This window comes from Diabrotica undecimpunctata, chromosome 1 (genome assembly GCF_040954645.1).
Source record: "Diabrotica undecimpunctata isolate CICGRU chromosome 1, icDiaUnde3, whole genome shotgun sequence".
Lineage (NCBI taxonomy): Eukaryota > Metazoa > Arthropoda > Insecta > Coleoptera > Chrysomelidae > Diabrotica > Diabrotica undecimpunctata.
This window is the reverse complement of record NC_092803.1, coordinates 148,791,452-148,813,189: the sequence shown is the minus strand read 5'-3', so window position 1 is coordinate 148,813,189 and position 21,738 is coordinate 148,791,452. Positions and strand designations below refer to the sequence as shown.

At 33.5% G+C, this 21,738-nt stretch overlaps 1 protein-coding gene across 2 annotated transcripts in view; it reads right to left on the bottom strand.

The window, feature by feature from the left end:
* Positions 1–21,738, bottom strand: part of Atg10 (Autophagy-related 10) — a 122,343-nt gene that overhangs the window by 74,439 nt on the left and 26,166 nt on the right. The window contains exon 1 of one of the 2 annotated variants that reach the window (XM_072531076.1): positions 10,522–10,547. The exons of the other annotated variant lie outside the window; for it this stretch is intronic. Coding sequence (XP_072387177.1) covers positions 10,522–10,532 — 11 coding nt within the window. The 5' untranslated portion in view covers positions 10,533–10,547. Of the gene's footprint in view, positions 1–10,521; positions 10,548–21,738 lie in introns of those variants that run through there. 2 annotated transcript variants of the gene reach the window in all.

The window sequence follows — 21,738 nt, the reverse complement described above, 5'->3', positions numbered from 1 at the left end:
ACAACAGCCAAGAAATACAATATGATAATATCAGCAGAAAAAACCAAATGTATGACAACATCTAAATACCCACTACGATGTAAAATCGAAATTGATGGGAAGATAATAAAGCAGGAAGCAAGGTTTAAATATCTGGGAATAGATATAACTAGTTACGGAGATGTTGAAGAAGAAGTACGACAACAAAGCTTAAAAGCAAGTAAAGCTGCGGGATCTCTTAATGACACAATCTGGAAGAACAAACACCTAAGACAAGACACAAAAACAAGAATCTATAAAGCAGCAATTAGACCTATATTAACATACACGGCGGAGACAAGACCTGACACATCTAAAACAAGACGACTACTAGAAACAACAGAGATGAAAATACTCCGACGAATATCAGGGAAAAGTCTATTGGATAGGGAGAGAAGCGAAAACATAAGAAGAGCATGCAATATAGAAGACAAATGGATGGGTGAAAAGACGGAAACAGGAGTGGAACGAACACATTAGTAGAATGGCAGAGGATAGGATAGTAGGTACGAATAGCACGAGATAAGTCATCAAATGGACGAAGGAAGTATTGGCAAACCAAGAAAAAGATGGTGCGACAATTTAAACAATTTAGGAGGCTAATATTGAAGAAGAAACAGGCTTTAAAGCCTACATACAAGAAGGAAGAAGAAAGGGAAAATAATGAAAGGCAGAATTTATAAAACAGTCATCAGACCAATAATGTGATCAAAAAAGTATTGGAAGATCCACAAAGACAAATAAAAAAACTATCATTTTTTTCAAGTGTGGGGAACAAATTGAAGCTGGGCTCTGGGGCAGCAACACTACAAGGTAAGAAGTCATCATAATAATTTTTTCTTGGCAACTTAATGCTGAAATTTTACACTGTTACCTATGTCTATTCCATCTGAATATGAACCACTTTGTAACCACTCTTAAAAAGCCTCAAAAATTGCCACAAAGAACTATTAAGGTACGTATTAAGGCAGGTATTTTAATAAATTGTATAATTCCGCATCTCCAACTACATCAGATAAACCTTTTAGTATAAAAGATTTGGAATCAAAATCTACAACTAGTTCTGAGACAAAAAAAAGGGAGAGTAAGACTGGATTGGTGAAATGCACTACACATTTTGCAAAACAAACAAAGATGGAAATCAGTAATGAAAAAAGTGGGCATAATTATTTCCTTTTAAATCTGTTTAATATATATTATAGTTTATTTTTATGAACGAGAGAGTAATTAGCATAATTTTAACTGGTAGCTCCGACCACTCCATGGGCGTGCTCAAGATTAATTGAAAAATTACTTTGAATAATTGTAAAAAATAAATGAATTATTTCAGTGTTATAAAGTGTTATGTGTATGTAAACAAAAGTGACCTCTTTTATCACACACTATATTAGAACTGACTGGCCTACATTAAAAAGGGTTTTAAAAAATTCACATTTTTTTTAATTTTTAAAAATTACAAAAGAGAAAAAGAGTTTTTAAAACCGTCTAAGGTATGTTAAATAGATGAATAAAAATTATAATATAAAACTTACAGCTACTTGTTACAAATCCAAATCAGATTCAGAAGATGAACTTTCAGAACCAAGATTTATAATAACTGGCTCGATCATTTTATCAGTAATATTGTCCAGCGTCCACATTTTTTCCTCTTCTTTAATAGTGTGATTTACTGCCTTTTCCCAGTTTTCAGGTTTTACATTATTTACGGCCTCCAAAAACAACTGTTTAACATCATGAATTTTAAAAGTGGTATTTTTTCTTGAAACTTCACTCTTTATCTGTGCCCATACCAGTTCAATCGGGTTTAATTCACAATGATATGGTGGGGATCTAAGTACTGTCATTCCACGATTTTTGGCAATTTCATCAATTTCGTATTTTTTAAATTTTTCTTTATGAAGGGCACACAACGAATAAAGTTCCTTTCTTATAGATCCGGGATGGTACATAATATTTTTTGAACTCAGCCAATTCTGCAAGTCTTTTTTTAACCACTTGGTTGTGGGCAGTCCTTCTATAAGTCTGGAGTGATAACTTGCATTATCCATTACTATTACACAGTTCTTAGGAAGAAGATCTATCATTTGTTCGAACCATTCTTGAAAGACATCAGCGTCCATGTCTTCATGGTAGTCACCGGTACGAGTTGATTCAAAAGTTAATAAACCACCTTCAACAAAACCGTCTGAACTGCCAATGTGCACTATTATCAGCCTGCGTCCCTTTCCTGATGGTGGGTTTAAACCAGTAGATAAGTTATTTACAAAAGCGTGCCTTTGACTTGTAACAGTTTCATCCTGCCAAAATTTATTTGGTGTATGACCCTCGTTAATCCATGTTTCATCAAGATAAAATTTTTCTTTTTTGGTTTCTCATTTCCTTTATGGTTCTTAGAAAATGTCTTCTCCATATGACAATATCGCTTCTTTCTAATAAAATAGACTTTCTGGGATTCTTTTTCCAGCGGAAGCCTATTTCTTTTAAAAGTTTCCATAACGTACTTCGACTCATTTCTGGGTAATTCTTATCATCTCGAACTGAGACAAGAACTTTATCCAATGTTGGAAATTCTTGTCTAAAGAAGAATTCATGCACTTTCCGTCGAAGTCCTTCTTTAAAATGATATTCTATTTGAAATTTTGGTTTCCCTGGAGCATTACGTGGCATTTGAAAACTACCACATTTCTCTTCTTTAATAACTCTGTAATCGTAGATTTCCCAACACCAAGTGTACTGCTAACTAACTCAACGGTCTCATCAACACTTTCACATAAACGTTTGTATGTAAATGATTTAAAACAATTAAATATTAATGTTTTCTCATTAACTGTTAGAGGACCAATTTTTCGGCGTTTACACGGCACTTCCAAATTTTCCATAACACTAGTATACACAATAAACTGCACCTTGCAACTGAAGTACCTACTTTTAGTGAACTGTTAAGAATTTTGAATACGAAACTTGGACCTTCCTATATACAAAATGGAAAAACCCACTATCACATTTTCTGTGGAATAAGTTTAGAAGGTAATTATCTAGTCAATTACTGTCGTAGATTCCTGGAATTAAAGAATTAAATGTTTGATTGTTGAAACCCTTACTTCGTGGAATGCACTCATTTCAGATAAAATAAAACGTTTTATTTTATCTAAAGAATTAAACTTTATTTTGCAAATAGGTAGGTACTTATTAAACTTTTATTGGTTATATATAACCAATAAAATAAACATCTTACATTTCTTGCAAATTCATTAGTACCTGTTAACCTCCATCACTCCGACACTGGCAACCTTATTTAGGGATTAGTAACCCTCACAACTATTGTATTCTATTCTGCTCCAACCTTTATAAGTGGTGGTCATACTCATTTTAAAATTGTTTTCCTATATACTTCTGTAAACTTGTTGACAAATATCTGTTTTTTATTGAGTCACCCGTATCAACAGTTTAGGGATTTGCATACATAATTTATTGTTTTATTACTCTCTCATACATAAAAATACACTATAATTAATGTATGTACTTAATTAAGAAAAGTGACTTGTCATTTTTAAGTTAACATTGTACATAACCATACTATTATGGAATTTTTAACTCCCATCTCTGCAAATAAAGATATACACAGTTTTGATGACAAAATTTTTAATTTTAACTTATTTGACATATGGTTTTTAGGTGGATTTGAGGTACCCATTTTATATATTACTTTCATATTTGCGTCATAATGAAGTCACAATCCCGTCGAGATTTACAATAATCGTTGGGAGGATTTAAAAAAAAGTATGAGCTTCATTTTATGTACATTGAGTCATACATTTTAATTCGTAGTTGGCATTATTATTTTTAAAAGGATGTAATTTGCCAGGGTTTGTCAACTTTGTTGACCGATAAGAACTCTTGATCTCAAAAACATACTTTAACGACCAGGTGTTTTATGTCGAAGTTTACGTCAGCGGTCTTTCTAGATGCTTCCTATCGTTTTGATTTTTTTGTAATCTAAGTCTAGTTCTTGCATCGATTATAAAATATTTATAAAATAAATTAGTTATTTGTCATTTCGGATCTGGTTTTGGCCAGATCGGAGGTAATTCTCAAAATATTTTTTTAACCATCGTAACCTATGCTCTCTCATTTTGGCATCAATTGGTGCCATCCATAGATTTCGTCTTATATATATATATATATATATATATATATATATATATATATATATATATATATATATATATATATATATATATAAGACTCTATGGGACAGAGCTAGAAGTACAGATACACGACGTAGATGCAAGGTGGAGAACATCAAGAACTGGGTAAGAAATTAATAGAAGAGTAGAATGACAACAAATAGAGTAGTAAAGACGGCAAGGGACGGTTCCCCAATAGGAAGACGATCAGTAGGAAGACTACGAAAACGATGGAACGACAACTTACTGGAGGCGCATTGAAAATCACACAGAGTCATGTCTACATTAAAAGAAAAAGAAGAAGAGTATTTAAACCTTTTTGCTTCCTGTTAAGCGTGTTGAAAACTTCCTTAGATCCTTGGTGAATAACTTCGCAGAAATCGTATCGCCTTGCCTCACTCCTCTATGAATGTCTATTTTGTTAGATTTTGTGTTCTAATCAATTTTTATTTTTAATGTAGCATTTCCGTATATATATTTTAGCGGATTCTTATACCACTCGAATCTATCAGCGCGTTATCCATTGCTTTGAATACGACCCACAGTTCAACTGAATCAAATGCCTTGTCCTCCTAAGTGCCTTCTTTGTTGAGGTTGGCGATCAATAAGGCAAATTTCTCTCTATTCTGGGCTTGATGAATTAATTCATTTCCTTTTGTGTGGGTCCAATCTCTGATTGGACCCACACAAAGTAATGTCAAATGCCTTGTAATAGTCAACAAAGGCTAAGTGTACTGAGACATTGTATTCGTTGTTGCATATCTGTCTAAATGTTCTATTCTAAAAAAAAGAATCTGTTCTATAGATAATATTGATAAGCTTTGCGGAAACCTGCCTGTTCTGAAGGTTAATAGCTGTCGAATTTATTAGATAGGTTGTAATTTTTGTGAGAATTTTGCATGGATGCGGGAGTAGGCTTATGGGTCGATCGTATACAATATTAATAACATCTAATATTAATAATTGTTAGTAACCTGATAAGGCACCTGTTCAAACTAATTACAATATATGGAGTCTTTAAAATAATCTGATATGGAAATAACATATAATTAGGATAGTAATCAAGATATTCCCAAAAAATGGGTACATCTTGATTATATCGCAGCAATGTGAATTCAATCCTTATAAAAAGTTTTTGTTGTCTTACACAAAAATAATTTTTTATTTAAAAAACTCCCGAAACCAGAAATTATACATCATTTCGAAATATTGCGATATCTTGCAGCAGGTGTAAAAAGCAACGAAAATTAAATATTTATTAACTGCGAATGAATATGTATTACCACAATATAACTAACACAATCTAGTCTATTTAACAAAAAAATAATGTTTGTCAGTTTTTAATGTATGTATCTATGTTGTCAGGTTTATTTTTATCGCGGACAGCATTGTTAGGAACCATGAATTTTTTTAGCGAATGACGAAAATCCTAATATGGTAGCATTTATAACGACTCACGTAATCAAATAATTCCAGCTGTTACGATTGATTTAAGTTCATAAATATACTTGGCAGTTTGCTAGACTTCTGGATAAAAACCTAGATATTAAAATGAAGCAACTTTCTTCATGTTTGTAACTTTACGCTAATACTAAAATGAAGATATCAATTGAGCCGTACTCTGTAGCTTTCTCCTGGCATTTTTGATAAATATTTTTTGCAATTTTAAATTAGTGATTATTATTAATTATGTATTAATATCAATAAAAAGGTTTAGAAACTGTTTTCTTGTGGAATACCTAAGTTAAATATGATATCTATTTGGGATTAAGCCACGATTGATTGTAATGAAAAGACATTTTAAATAAAGTTTAAGTTTCGGTTTCAACTTCGGAAATCGTTTTTAAAAAAGATATTTAAAATAATTGTGCGAAAAAGTATATCCAACAGGTTGTTAATTTGGGTTACGTTTTTCAAAACTGACGGTTGACTTACTTGGCTTGTACGCAATAGCCTTCTTTTGGGTAACAAAAAAATCAGGTGTGTGTGTTGCATATATGTTGTATCGGGGTACGTCGGTTCCATTTTTGTTGGCGAGCCACAAATCTTCGAGGGTACATCGATGAGGACAGTTTCTACATGTTAGAAGATGTTCAATATTCTGTGCTTCTCCACAGTCACAGTTAACATCATCTTGGTCTATTTTTCCCCATTTTTCCATGTTTGATTTTAATGGAGCGACCCACGTTCTTATCCTATTCATAGTTTTCCACGTTTTAAAGTCTAGGGACTGGCCGGTCCATTGAACCTGGGGAAGAGGAAAATACTCAGGCGGTTCATCCTGCACTGTTCCAAGGAAGCTTTTCCTGGATTTTAGTCGCTTTCGTGGTGTTCGAGCTTTGTATAGGGCAAGCCGCTCGTCTGTGATCTGTTTAATTGTGTCTATGTGCTCTTCAACGCCTCTGCGTGTTGTAGGTTCTGCAAAACCCACTGCTTTATATAGATTTGAGAGTGGCGTTGGTTTCATGCACCCCGTTACTGTCCTGCATGTCTCATTTAGAGCAGTATCAACTTGTTTGGTGTAGGCAGATCTGCCCCAATCGGGGCACGCATATTCAGCAGTTGGGAAACACAGTGCCTGTGCCGTTGTTCTTAAAACTCCAGAACGTGCATCCCATTTACTTCCCGTTAGCTTTATGAGTATGCTGTTCCTAGTTGTTACTTTCCCTCTCGTTTTTATGCAATGTTGTCTGTAGGTAAGGGGCCGGTCCAGAGTTACTCCAAGATATATAGGATGGTTTGTGTGTTCTTATGTATTACGAATTCCACGCAATTTGGAGTTTTCGTTTGGCTTCCTTTGCACCAAGGTGGAAAGCGCTGACTTTTTAGAGCGGTTTTAGAGCGATTGGGCTCAGGGAATTCTGCAGGTAGTACGCTGTCATTGTTTTTAAAGCAGTTTAGAGTTTCTCCTTCACTTCTTCAAAACTATATCCTTGAGCACATATTGCAAGATCGTCAGCATAGAGGCAGTGCTTGGTTTCGGTCGGCATAGGTTGGTCGTTTGTGTATATATTGAAAAGCATTGGTGCTAAAATACTTCCCTGTGGGAGGCCATTTTTTTTAACTCTCCACCCACTTACTTTACCCTCCAGCATAACGAAAAAACGTCTGTTTTGCACTAAGAAATATACGACCTTACCCAAATGGTGGTCATTGAGAGTGTCGTATAATTTGCAAAGCAATGTTTAGTGCCTTACTGTCTCCTAGGCTGCTGTCAAATCTATGAAAGCAGCCCCTGTTATAAGTTTTTCTTCAAAGCTCTCTTTAATGTGTTCTGTTAGTGCGAGGACTTGACCGATGCAAGATTTGCCGGGTCTGAATCGTCCTTGTTGTGGGATGAGGTCCTTGTCGTTTTTTTTTCATTTTGGCGAGTATGAGTCTCTCGTATAGTTTGAAAAAGTGACACAACAGCGAAATAGATCTGTAGCTACTGAGATTTTCTGGGTCCTTTCCTGATTTTAACAAGGCTATTACTGTAGATTTCCTCCATGATTTTGGAATTTCGCGGGCTTTGCAGCACGTGTTATAAAGTTTCAAGATCCAGTTTTTTGCTCCTTGGCCTAGATGCTTTATTTGTTCACTACATATATCATCCACAACTGCAGCTTTCTTGTTTTTTAACCTGTTCATACCGTCGTGGGGTTCTTTTAGTGTAAAAAGAGTTCCTAGGTTTGTCTCCGAATCCAATCTTCTTCTAGTATTTGGATCCTTATATCGGTTCGTAGTTCTTCCATTCATAAGGAGTTGAGCAGCGACTTGGTTTGCTGTAACCTTGCAAGGTGGTTTATGTTCTTTTGGATCACCGCTAAGTTTTTTTGCGCTAAGGTTCCATGCTATTTTGCTACTATGTGTCATGTCCATTTTTTCCATGGTCTCAATCCACTTTTCCTGTCTGGCTTGACTTAGCTGTTGGAGTAGTACTGCTCCGCAGTCAACCGTTTCTTGGCTAAAATGGTCAGTGGAATAGGAGGTTTCGTATGTTCTTATTAGTTTTTTGGACTCGCTGGAAATCCCTGGAACATATTGTTGTCTACATCCTCTGGGGATAACTTTTCTAGACACATTTTTGACAAATTTTTCATAGTTCTCTACTTTTGGTTCAAGACATAGCAGCTCAGAATCTAGAAACCCATTTTAATTTTTGTCTATAGGATATTCTGATCAAAAGATATCGAATTTTTACCGTTGATTCAAATTTTATTTAAAAAATTGATTTCGCTCGCGTAACATACATTTAAAATCGCTGGTCGCTTCGAGCGTTGTTTCTGAGCGAACGGTTCATTCTACGCAAAAAGTGGTAATAAATATTTTTGGTCAAAATTATCTCAGCTAGATTTTTTGTTTGAAAATTTTTTTTCCACAGCCCGCGGCTTACACATTCTTGGTAAATCGATGTTTCCCGTTTCCCCCCTACGAGGGGGAGTTGTAGGGAGAAGCCCCGTTCGTATGATTTTTAGAGGTCAAATCTCTGACGACTGGACTATAATTAAAATTACATATTTTATTAAATTTCCATTTTCAATTTGAAGATCGATTTCAAAATGCAAAAAAGTAAATGTTCTGTATTTTATCACTTGGCGGTAGATAATTTTTCGTGCAATCAGAACGTCAATAAAATATTTAATTTTAATTTCAATTATCGTAGTTAATCCCTAAAAAAATATATAATGTAGTAAAACCAAAACAGCAGACTTTTCACTAGTAGTTACTGGTGAAATTCTGGTTTGCTGTGTAAAGAAAAGTTACTCAGTTACTCGAGAAAAAAATGATAAATGAAAAAATGATGTAAAGATCTCGCGTGATCTATATTTGCTTATTTGCTTCTAATATTTCAGTCGTTTGTCGTGTCCTCGCGTTATTCAAAAATACCATAAAAACGTAAGAAAACTGGATTTAACTTGTTTAAGACGTAAATCTAACAAAAGAAAACTTTCGCTTATTTTAAAATTGATCAAAAGTATAGGCCAGTCAGTAATTTCACGTCCAAGAAATAGATATACATAAGACGGAAATATTGGTAAGCTACATAAAATTGCAACAGAACCTGTAATATTAAATGTGGAACATTCATTAAGAGATAATAGATTTAACATTAGCGTCTTCTTCTTTTTATGTAGACATGACTCTTTTTGTTTTTCAATGTGCCTCCACTAAGTTGTCGTTCTGCTCATTCTGCTCTTCTATTTTTTACCCAGTTCTTGATGTTCTCCACATTGCATCTACGATCTGTACTTCTAGCTCTGTCCTATAGTGTCTTGCCATCAATTTTTCTAAGTGTTTTCATCTCTGCTGCTTCTAACATCCTTTTTGTCCTCTCTGTGTCAGCTCGTGTTTCTGCCGCGTATGTTTCTGTTAACATTAGCGTCATTGGTATAAATAAAGTTCTAATTGAATTTAATTCTTATAAAAGTATAAATATTTTAGGATCCACTGATGATGGAATAGTAATTCCGAAAACGTTCTGTGATGTAGCCCGAAAGCATTCTTTTATATTATTATACCTTTTATAAAGGATTTTTTAAATAAAATTTCAGGGGTCGTTCAAGCATTACGTAACGCAAGAGGGCGGTCCTGTATAACGTTACGGTGCGTTACACCTATAGGTGAGGGGGGGGTGTTGTGGTGCGAACAACACGCGTTACGTTTTTTTACTTAAATAAAAAAACTATGGAATTAAAATCTCTTAAGTTTCTATCCTTTTTGTTAACGTTTAACGCGGAATCCTTCGGTTGTATTGTACGTCCTTTTTATTTCGTTTTCTTTGTCGTGTCAATAGTTGTACCCATTTTTAAAATCTAAGATTGTAGAAATAAACTAAAAATGAACCGTTTTTGCATAACAATTAAAATATTTAAATTAAATCAAATAAAAATCGGTGTAGTAATCTTGAAAATGTCAAGAAATGACTGTGCAAGAAGGAACAATCCCCAAATATTTACAAGAGGCTCTTGGTCTTTTCTGTCTACATTTAAAGAAAAAATACTGTGAGCATAAATTAAAAGCACTTAATTAATTAAGTCCAATATATGATATGTTTTTGTTTTTAGCAAAATTAAAGCAAACTTTGCTATTGTTAGAAAAAAAAATGTTAGCGACCTTTCAGTAGACTATTGAATGATTTGAATTTTAAATAGGTATCCTATTTTTATCGCAAGGAGTTTAAAAAATGCTTGAAAAAAGAAAAAATACATCGATTTATTGCGAACTAGCCTTGTGTCGGTACTTTTGTTAAACGTAATCTCCAATTTTAAAATCTTTGCTTGTACCACCGTGTAAATTTTTAAAATAATATAAAAAATAATACGTATGTACTTACGGATTTGCCATAACATGAGCAATAAACTTTATCCATATCCATAGATAGCTCTTTGTAAGGTTTTATCCAAGTTGAAACATTGGCTTATTTTTGGCATTTTCAAAGCACAATAATTATTCACAATTATAAATACATGTTGTTTATGCCTTCAATTGTACAACAAAAGTAAAACCAAGTGAAACTGACCGTCAAATAAAAATTTTTGCCTAGTGTTTGCAAACACAAACCCTTAATTCCAGGACAAAACGTGACAAAACTATAAGCCGCTGTCTTTTATTAGTTACTAGGTATACCAAGAATTTGAATACCAAGAGATTATAAAACAAAATTAAATATTGGCATTTTCATGCTATCTGTAAGTTTGAATATAAAAATATATAGTTAACACCAAATTTTCAAATTATATGCACTTTATGCTACCTTTAATAAAAATATGCAAAATTTGACATTTTTGCATTTTATGCAAAATATACAATTTGCATATTTGCCCAAGTCTAGTTATAACCGTTTTAGGACTGTAGCAGCAGAAGTAGCAATTTTTGGTCATATTAATTTGGAACCTACTTCAAGTTCTAAAAAAATAGATCAAGATTTTTTGCACACTACTGTCCGCAGAATACTGAAACATTAAAAATTTCATCCCTACAAAATACAATTGGTACAAGATATAAATGAAGATGATCCAGACAGAGGATTATAGTTTTGTGGGATTATGACTAAAAAAATATAGAGTTATCTAACTTTCTATTTAATATTTATTTTTCCCATCAATATTCCTTCCCTTATTGGGCTGATAAAAATCCTAGAGTTTTTAAAATTGTTAGAGTTAATAAAATTGTTGCAAATACATTTCAAAAAGAATTAATACTAAAATGCCCTTATCTAATAAATTCTTCCCTGAAATTTTAATAAATTTGAAAACATTTTCTTAACAAAAATAATTGAATTTATAAATAGTTTAAAGTAGCAACCAATTACAAATAAGCCTCAATGTCATAAATGTCAACTTGTTAACGAAACTAATTTTATTTGGTGAGTTAACAAAAAATGTTTTTCTTTCTAGTTCAACTTTGTAAGATATTTTGTCTTTTTTAGCAGCTCTTGATAAGAATTGTAAACACAATTGAAAGCTCGAGATATTAAATAGTTAACCAATAATAGCCCCCTTTTATTGACTCCAACCCATCAAAAACATTTATATATTTTTTCCAAACGAGTCACAAGTACTTCTTATATATATATATATATATATATATATATATATATATATATATATATATATATATATATATATATATATATATATATATATATATTCTTGGTTAATTTCGTCAGGAACCCAAACCAAGAATGTATTTTGTCCTAAACTGTGCCTCAAGTCTTTGTATCGATTTTATAGGGGCTGACGACCTCCCGTACCGGTAATTAACCTCATTTTTGGTTTCTGCTCACTTGGATACGACCTTGAATTTAAAAATGAACACGACAAAAATGATACACTCAAATCTCAAATATATATACACAGTTCACTGACTTGATAGTAAGCTTTTTAGGCAGGCTGATATACATTTTTTAGTTTTTGTTAGGGGGTTGGATGTCCATAAATATTCTAAATTGGGAACTCGTTTGGAACGATGGTTGGTTTTACTACTATTTTAATACCTATTTATTCAAGGATAAGCTATCAGAATTTAAAAACAGCTTTCTATAATAAAACATAAAAAATACAAATGCATGCGATCCCAGTCGATGACAGGTAGACGAATTCCGTAAAAAACAATTTTTTTTCAATTTGTGTATATCCGAATATAACAGCAGATCGTGGTTGGGCGGTTTTAGATTTTGAAGTTTGAAAGATTATGATTATGATTAAAATATTTTGAATTTATGAATACATTATTACTATATGAATACATTATTACTATGTGTCATTATAATAGCATGTGCAGATATTCTTCAAACGTTATTTCTCATCTTAAAGTAAGGTTTGGCGGACATAATACATTAGATATCGTTCCTAGTGTCTGAAGGATGATGTCTTTGTCTTGCTGTGATTTCGGTAGAAGTTTCTCTTCGGGAAGAATGACTGATTCTTCCTGTTCTGGATTAGTGTACTCCAGGGTTTGCTTTTTGTATATTATCTCTCCGTCATCTTCTGTTGACTAAGTTAGAAAAATTTCTTTTTAAATCACATTATAAGTCAGTGTGAGGAGAGTTGGTGAGTGATCTGAATTAATGTTCCAGGCTTCTTCTACGTACATATAATTTGAAGATATATTTTTAATTAATAAGAAATTTATCAAATAGGAATCTTATTCAGATCTGTGGGCCAACATGTTGGCTTTTTAGTTGACAGCGTTTAGCACTTAAGCTTATTGCATGCTGTTTATAGTTATATACCTTTAGCTATTGTCAGTCTTATCTACAACGGGTATTTTTCGCATTGCAGACTCTTCCAATTAAGCATTTACAACTTTGGCTAAAAGCAAGTTCTAGCATCTTATTTTTTTATTGCATGTGTGCTATATAATGCTGTGACTGTCCCCCCATAGGTATTTGTGGGCATTTTAAGTGTTGCCTTGTGTGGATTTTGAAACGAACTTAAATAAACTATTCTCCGCAAAAACCATGTTCGCTCCCAATGTGCGTGATTATTAATCTTCGTCTCTTTCCTGCGGGAGCATTTAAACCAGTAGAATATCCTTATAGAAAGACTTGTCGAGACTCGGTAATATTTTTTATAACATTTTTATCTACCCACACTTTTGAAACAGTATGATTTTCGTTTAGCCAGGTTTCATTTAAATAGAAACTGCATCTTCCTTATAATCTACAAATATTGCCTTCACCAACAAACAGTCTCTTCTTTATCGTTCAATATAGGTTTTTCTTTGATTTTGATAGCAAAAACCGATTTCTTTAAGTAATTTTCATAACTTATCTCGGCCAAAGTAAGGAAATTATTATCTATTACTGCCTTTAATATTGTATCCAATGTAGGAATCTCTTTGTTTAAATAGAAAGAACGAACTTTTCTCTGAAGGACGTTCCAATGAAAGTCATCGATTTCCATCGGTTGTTTTCCTTCATGTTTTTTGGCTCAGTAATGTTTCCTTGTTTATTTTCACTTAAAAATTTGTAAACGGTTCTTTCACTAACACTTAAAGTATATGTAACTAAACAAATTAATGCACAACTCTTAATTAAAAAAAAACCTTTTTGGTTTCAACTAAATCCGTACAGCAATGGTTTATGGCCTTGACGGTAACCCTTAATCTCTATTTGAAGATTTGCATTTTTTATGAGCTGCCAGTTGCAAACAGATAGACTTTAAATGTCTTGCTTTGGTTAATGAACTTTTCTTTTGACTTCTCTTTAGTAATATTACTACATATTTTGTTGTTTAAAAGGCAAACTAGGTTTTTTTATTTGTTTATTCTTTATTTTTTGCAGTTCTTTGGCCACAATACATCCTTGGTAATTATCCGGCTGTCCTTCACCACAGTGGACAACACATTTTGGTGGTGCATTTTTTGGTATATTTCTTCTATATATGATATAGAACAAATTTTGTTCTTCAGAACAAAACTAACATTTATTATAACAAATTTGATGTGGACTTTTTATACACTGTAGAGCAATGTTAATAAAAAAACTATTTTAAATCAATAAGCTAAAAACTGCTATTATCGAGATAAGAATCTGAATTCACTACGACATAATAATATAAATTGTTGCTATCTCTACGGCCTTTGAACTTAACCACGAAAACAAAACCGAAGGTGGTTTCTGTGACTAAGCCGCGTCATTTTAAAAATATTTTTATCTTTTCTTTGAAACACAATGCAAACATACCACAGTTTTCAAATGAATTACGTCAATAACTTAATATATTAGATGACACGGATATATCGGTGAAAAGATATGTTCTCAGAGCTTATTTCGTTTTAATACTTGGATACTTGAAATAGTTAAAGAAAAGCTTTTTGGAGAAAAACTTTAAAACTGAGTCTGTTAAAAACAAAGTGTATAATTTTAGAAACTGTAAGAAACAACTTACAATATCAGTAACAAAGATTTTGAAAATAATAGGTGATACCAAAAAGCTGTACAATTTCCTTAAGTTTTTATTTCTGATAATCTTCAATGGTATCCTTTCAACCACTATTAGATTAAACTATATAACAGTCCATATAAAAGGCACTACTAGCGCAAAACAAACGCCATACTCAAGAATACAGAGAACTTAATAAAACAATTAGAACTAACTTAATATAAATGTACAGGAAGTTCGGAAAATACTTTAAAAGCTGAAGAATAGAAAAGCAGCAGGTAAAAACGGGATACCAAACGAGTTAATTACAAAACAATTAATGTTATTAATTGACAGAACAATTAATAACATTAATTAATAAAATTATAAAACACAATAAAATACCGGAAGAATGGAGAACGAGCGAACTAATTCTACTATTCCAAAAAGGAGATAAAAAACAGCCAGAAAACTACAGAAGTTATTAAAGGTAAGAGAGGAACTTGTTAAATACTACGCTAAAACTTACAACTAAAATTTTACAAGTGCTAATAAATCTAAGTATAAGTTTAGAAGATAAACGACAGGGTTTTCGTAGTGGAAGATCGTGTACAGATGCAATATTCGTTATAAAGCAAATTACTGAGAAATCACTAGAGTGTAATAGATCAGCATTTCTGTGTCTGCTTGACCTAAAGAAAGCGTTTGACAGAGTAAGAGAGGCTCCCCTAAATATTATAAAAACTATCGAAAACATCTACCAAAACAACAAAATGGAAGTCAGAATAGATGGGCAACTTACAGAACCTATAGAAATAGGCAGCGGAATAAGACAAGGGGATTCATTGAGCACCATACTCTTCAATTTGATCATGGATGAAATCATCAAAAGCGTTAACAAAGGAAGAGGATACAGAATGGGAAACAAAGTTATTTACTCTGGAAATAAAATACCTGGGAATTACACTGTCTAGCTATGGAGACCTAGACAAAGAAGTGAGAGATCAAGTACAAAAAGCCAAAAGACTGTCAGAATGCCTTAATAACACTATATGGCGAAACAGACCCATTAACACTGAGATGAAATCAAGAATTTATAAAGCCAGTGTAAGACCAATAATAACGTATGCCTCAGAAACAAGACCCGACACAGCCACAATGCAGAGGCTACTGGAAACGGCAGAGATGAAAGTACTGAGAAGAATTACAGGAAATATGGTGAGAGATCGAAAGAGCAGTGAAGACATTAGAAGAAAATGTAACGTACAGTGTATAAATGAATGGACACAAAATAGAAAAAAAAAAGAATGGAATAACCACATAAGCAGAATAGAGGAGACCCATATCGTCAAAATAGAAAGAGATAAGTCACCAATCGACAGAAGTATCGGACGACCGCGCAAAAGATGGAGTGACAACCTTCCATAGAGGTATTAATCCGCCAACGAACAAGCAGAATTGCTTATAAAGAGGAAGAAGAAGAAGAAGAAACCCCAATAAACAGATAAAAACAAATGCTAGCATAAAAACTACAACTCATTCTTATAGGCAATGTTTGCAAATGTGTGTTTCACAAACGTGGCAGATTGGCGCTTTGTAACTAGCGCAAACTATTTTTGTTGTTCTATCCAATGATCGTGAATATCCATTGGAAGCTATATTATGTTTCATTTGTCTTAGAATTTAAAAAATAGTTAGTCTTTTTTCCATATTATGATCCTGAATAAGCTGTCGTGCCGAAGACTTGATGAATCCATACCTCTACTTTTGAGAATTTCCCGGTAAGCATGAGTATAATATTATGAAAGCATTAACGGAAAAAATATTTAAAATGGTATAAAAAATAGTAAGGCCATCTTTGACTCCTACGATGTGTAGAATTTACTGTGCATTTTTCGACTAATGCGTCGACGCCCCCTTTGGTTTGATTATAAAATTCGGTAATTTCAGGTTTTTTTGTTTCATTATTGTGCATTGAAGACGTCAAAAGTACCGCTTTTCGTGGCTTGTGTACATAGGAAACTAATTTAACTCTATCGCCAAATCAAAATAGGCAAGAGTCCTTGAGCTTAGTTTTGTCTGGTAAAAAAGAAATAGGTACCTCTCGTTTATAACTTTAAGGATATGAACTTATCATTACGGTTAGAACCCTCAATAGATTGCGTTGGTTTTTTAAATTTTCTATCTTCTTCTTTAATTATTGGCATTATTTTTAGGCCATATTTTTGGGGGTTTTGAGGCATGTACATACGAAACAACCATTTTCGACGAAAACCAATAAGCTTTTCATCAATACAAGCGTACTGCCCTATGGAAATTTTTTTTTTGCGGTTTTCGCATATTTTATTTAAAATTTATGAAATGGATGCAAGTATATTGTCTTTTTTGCGTTCTTTCCTTGTAGTTTGATCATGAAACCGAAGCGATGCCATAATGACCACTACACTCCCTCCGGGGTCAGGTCATAATGACCACTACACTCGACTACACTCCCTCTGGGTGATCAGGACTGACGAGACGAGTGAGGTCATTTTTCGATTCATTGTAGCGTTGGTTTTGTGTATGTGTGTATATCTTCTGTATTGGATGTGTCAGCTGTCCTGTTTTAGGCTTGTGCCTCTTCAGGACGTGTTTCCTTTTTGATGGGTGTGGCACTGGGAATTTTGACGTGTCCACTGGTGTTGCGGTGTTTGTTGGTGGTTGTTGCTGCTTTACTAGTCCTGGACAATCCGGGGCGAAAGGGATAGAAGTGAACGGTTCCTTTCAGAATTTTTTTGGTCTAAAACAAAATTAGTAAATATATGAAAATTATATGTTTATTAATTGACAAAATCTATTTGATTTTTGAATGAATGTCGCGACGCGTGAGGGCAGCTGTGGACTGGTACCTCGAAAAACGACGGGGTATCATTGTGCAACGGGATCGGAAAACCACAGAAAACCGATCCCCCCTCGTCGGTGTCAGTTCGAAGTGAACTTTCGGTATTATAATAAGCGACGGTAAAAGAGGGGAGTTGCCTCCTGTATATCAATGTATTCGTCAGGGAGCTCGTTGCTGGCGAGTTCCAGCAGAATAGCGGGTAGGAATGGGAGTTTGGGTTTGGGTCGTCTTCTGAATTTGGGTAGTTTTGAGAATGCTTTGGGCTCTGAGGTTTTGGCCCCGGATGGTGCGAATTGTATAACTCCTACTCAGAGAGGAAAGCCTCTCATTGATGGGCTGGATGTTCGACAGGCGATGAATGAGTGCCGAAGGATAGTCGCGTCGTTTTCTGTTAAGTTTACGTAAGATTCTCCTTTCCAGTGTGATTAGTCTATTATTGAGGTGTTTGGGCATCACAGCACAGATGCAAGATCTGTACTCGATGACCGGTCTGATAAATGTTTTGTAAGTATGGATACGTGTATCTGCAAAAATAAGTACAAAAACGAATAATGTCAAGAAAGTGAAATACACCCTCGTATGTAAAGTGTCTAAATTTGATGAGCATGCATATCGAATCACCGAGATATGTTCAGGCTTACGTCATTAACCGTTTATAGTGATATAAATGAGGTATTTCAAATTTCAATAGCGCTAGTTTTAGCTTTATCTGACATTGTAGACTAATTCATGTTATTTTTAGATACATTAATACAAGATAAGCAAGCCTCTTTTGTAATTGTGAATGTGTGGTCAGCTACACTGCTGGACAAAAAAACCCGGACGCCTGTTGTGATTATAATTGTTAAGTTAAAAAGTCGACCTTATGTAGAACATAGAATAAAAAATATTAATTTTTATACTCGGTATGATGCACAGTTTTATAGTAGAATAATTCAACAGTCTTTATACAGGACTGTTCAAATTCAAAGCAGATAAAATATAAATATCGATACCTTTTTGTCTTAGTTTTGTACAAGAATTTATAAAAAATATATGACCACCCCGACAAACTTACACTACTATTCTGTGGTATCAATAATTTTCAAATGAAGAATACAATTGATGACGAAACAGGCGAAAAGACTAGTCTTTTTACAGTGAGCCGAGAGTGGTTCCACAGCTTCTCGAACAGATCATCATCATTCATCATCAATCAGCTATGATTTGTCCATTATTGAACATAGCTTTCCTCTAGATATTTCCATCTATTTCTTTTCTGCGCTTCAGTTATCCAATTGGACGCATGTTTTTTGAGGTCATCGGTCCACCGTGTTCACTTTTATTCACGTGGTCTCCACTCGAGAAATCTTTTGTCCACCTGCCGTCTTTCATTCTTGCAACATGTCCCGCCATTATTTGTCTTACACTCCGGTTTGTCTATGAACTTCCTCGTTTCTTAGACTATTTCCCAAGGTTTTTTCAAACACTGATCTCTCCATTTTACGTTATGTCCTTCCCAATTTTTCGGCTGATGTTTTTGAGAGAGTTAAGGTTTGTACTCCGTATGTGAGGACTGGTAGAACACACTGCTTAAAAGCTTTGTTTTTTAAATGGATTGGGAATTTTGTTTTAAACACGTCTCTCATTTTTCTGAATTAAGCAAGTTTTTAGAAATTTTGTAGGTGAGAATCTGTTGAGTTGAATTTTGCAAGAGTGGAAGAGCATATAGGAGCATATAGAAACATAATGGATTACGACCCGTGCTATTAGACTAATCTGGGATGCGTGATACTTATATACTATTAAAAACTTTTAAACATATAAATACATTGACAATTCGCTGTAAATTGCACCCTGAAAATCTAGCCATACAACAGCGACAGTGTTGTGATTACACAGCGACAATATCTTGATCAGTGTAGGATTCTACAAGGTTTAGAATCTTATATTCACAATGGACACCATTTCAAATTTTCTGTAATAGTAATTTTGTGCTGTCAAATATGGCGATGTTTTGTAAAATGGGCTATTGATTCATCATCGGTAACCTTTCCTTTATTCTTATATGTGGTTGATTTTCTTACTACAGTTCTCCACAGATTTCTATTTTGGATCATATCAGTATCTAATCCCTTTAGCAGACATGTCTTCTCTAATACTCTTCTCTAATACCACGGCTTCTTTAGTCTTTTCCTCATATTCCTTTCAGAAACTTGACAATTCTTCGGATTGAGTTTTTGGTATTTTGGCGTTGCATGTCCTAACTATCTTAATGTTTGCTGTCAATTGGTACTACTCCTAGAATATCTCTCATTTATTCATTTTTAATTTTATCTTTTTTTTTCGGTGTCTATCTGAGCACTATCATTTCTGAAACATGTGTTATTTGTTAATATTTCTGTTTAATTCCTATGCCTTACAGCATAGCTGACCCAGTTTTATTGGAATTTTTGGTCTCACCAACTGCTTACATTTCTTCCATAGATCTATCTCTATTATACACGCGTTTCACCATTGCTCTGAAATACCGAAACTAGATAAATAAAACAATTATTTCTCAAAATGGTTTTCATCTCCACAGCTACTATCTTATTTTAGTTATTTATAGTAGAAATTCCATCTTCATTATCACTTCGATAGTCCGAACATACTTTACATATTACTGAATGAAATTAAACATGCTTCTATTTCTGACCAATGCAGAAGTGCTTACGCCAATGACAAAGAAACACTCTTTGAGTATCCGCTGAACTGAGTTTATTTTCAACTTATGTATTTTGAAAATTAATATTCTGGTTCTTCCCACTAAATTTTAAACTCAATGATGAACTAGTGATTATTGCTTTTATTTTGGATGACAAAGAGGGAGCGTAAGTGGAAAGTGGAAACAGATAAACGAATTAATCGTTTTTATTATAATATGGATTTTGAGGGACAAACTCCTAAAATATTTTCTCGAACTTGTACACTTCGTTTGGCTAGAACAATTATTACCGTTATTTTAGTCACTTCCCGAAAATGGCATTACATTATTCATCATGGAAAAATACTAAAATTGAAAATAGGCATAACAGTGTCAATCTTTAAAAATGAAATCACAACCAACACCGCCAACGATTGTGTGATAATACCTGTAACAGGGAGGTACCTTGTTAGGTACTTTCTAAAATTGCGTCAAATAAGCTTACCAACAAAATAAGTTCAATAATATTAAACCTAATTCACTATCGGCAAGACAAAATTACCTCAAAAGAATAAGTAAACCTGATACAGCATTTCATATATTTCATTCATATATTTCGTATACTAAGAGCAAATCAGGTGAAAGCAATAAATATATATATGAGATAGGCACTAAATGACAGACCAAAAAAGCAGATATAACGTAAAAGTGCCAAACTGACGATATAGTGAGACAGACAAGATAAAGAGGAAGAAAGTGAAGCCAGCCTGTCAACAGAATGACAACAGATAGAAAGACTAGAACATAGTAGTGAACAACATCACGTACCAATAATTTATTGGACAACACCAAAAAATAATCTAATAGTAAAGTTAACAAATATGAAGTTGTTTCCTTTTTTTATCCAGCAGTGTATATACCCTTATAACTTCTTTTGTCTCTCTCATAGCTGTCTAATGATGAATCGGAAATGAAATGGTTATCTATTGCTGAAAAGAAAGTACGGTACAAGTATCAGTTGGTAGTATAACTTTATGGTAATTAAAATAACATTAACGATATAGTGAATTTCGATGTTCCTAATGGTGGCAAAGACAAATGTCCAGTTAGCTAATTAGGTGTATGATACTATGATGCTTAAATAAATCCGACTGCGATAATTTTGATAATGGAGGTGTGGAAGTACCGCAATTTACTAAAAGGGACCGATATCATAATCCTCTAGCATTGGTGCTCTAGTTTCATATTTAATGCAAAGAGAATGATAAAATTAGTGGATACTTGGTAAACTTTAAATGTTTAAAGTTTACTTGTTAATAATTAAGCTATAATACAAAATATATTTACATGTTTATATAGGGTGAATCATAAAGGAAGGCTAAATTGTATTTTACTTTATTATATCGGAACTTCTTCTTCTTCTTCTTTGAGTGCCTCTCCCATCGGAGATTGGATATCATTAGGGCAATTCTAATTTTATTTACTGCTGTTTTGAATAATTCGTTAGTGGTACAGCCAAACCACTCTCTTAAATTTCTCATCCAGGACATTCTTCTACGGCCTGGATTTCTGCGTTCTTGGATTTTTCCTTGCATTATATTTTGTAGGAATGTGTACTTTTGTCCTCTCATCAGGTGG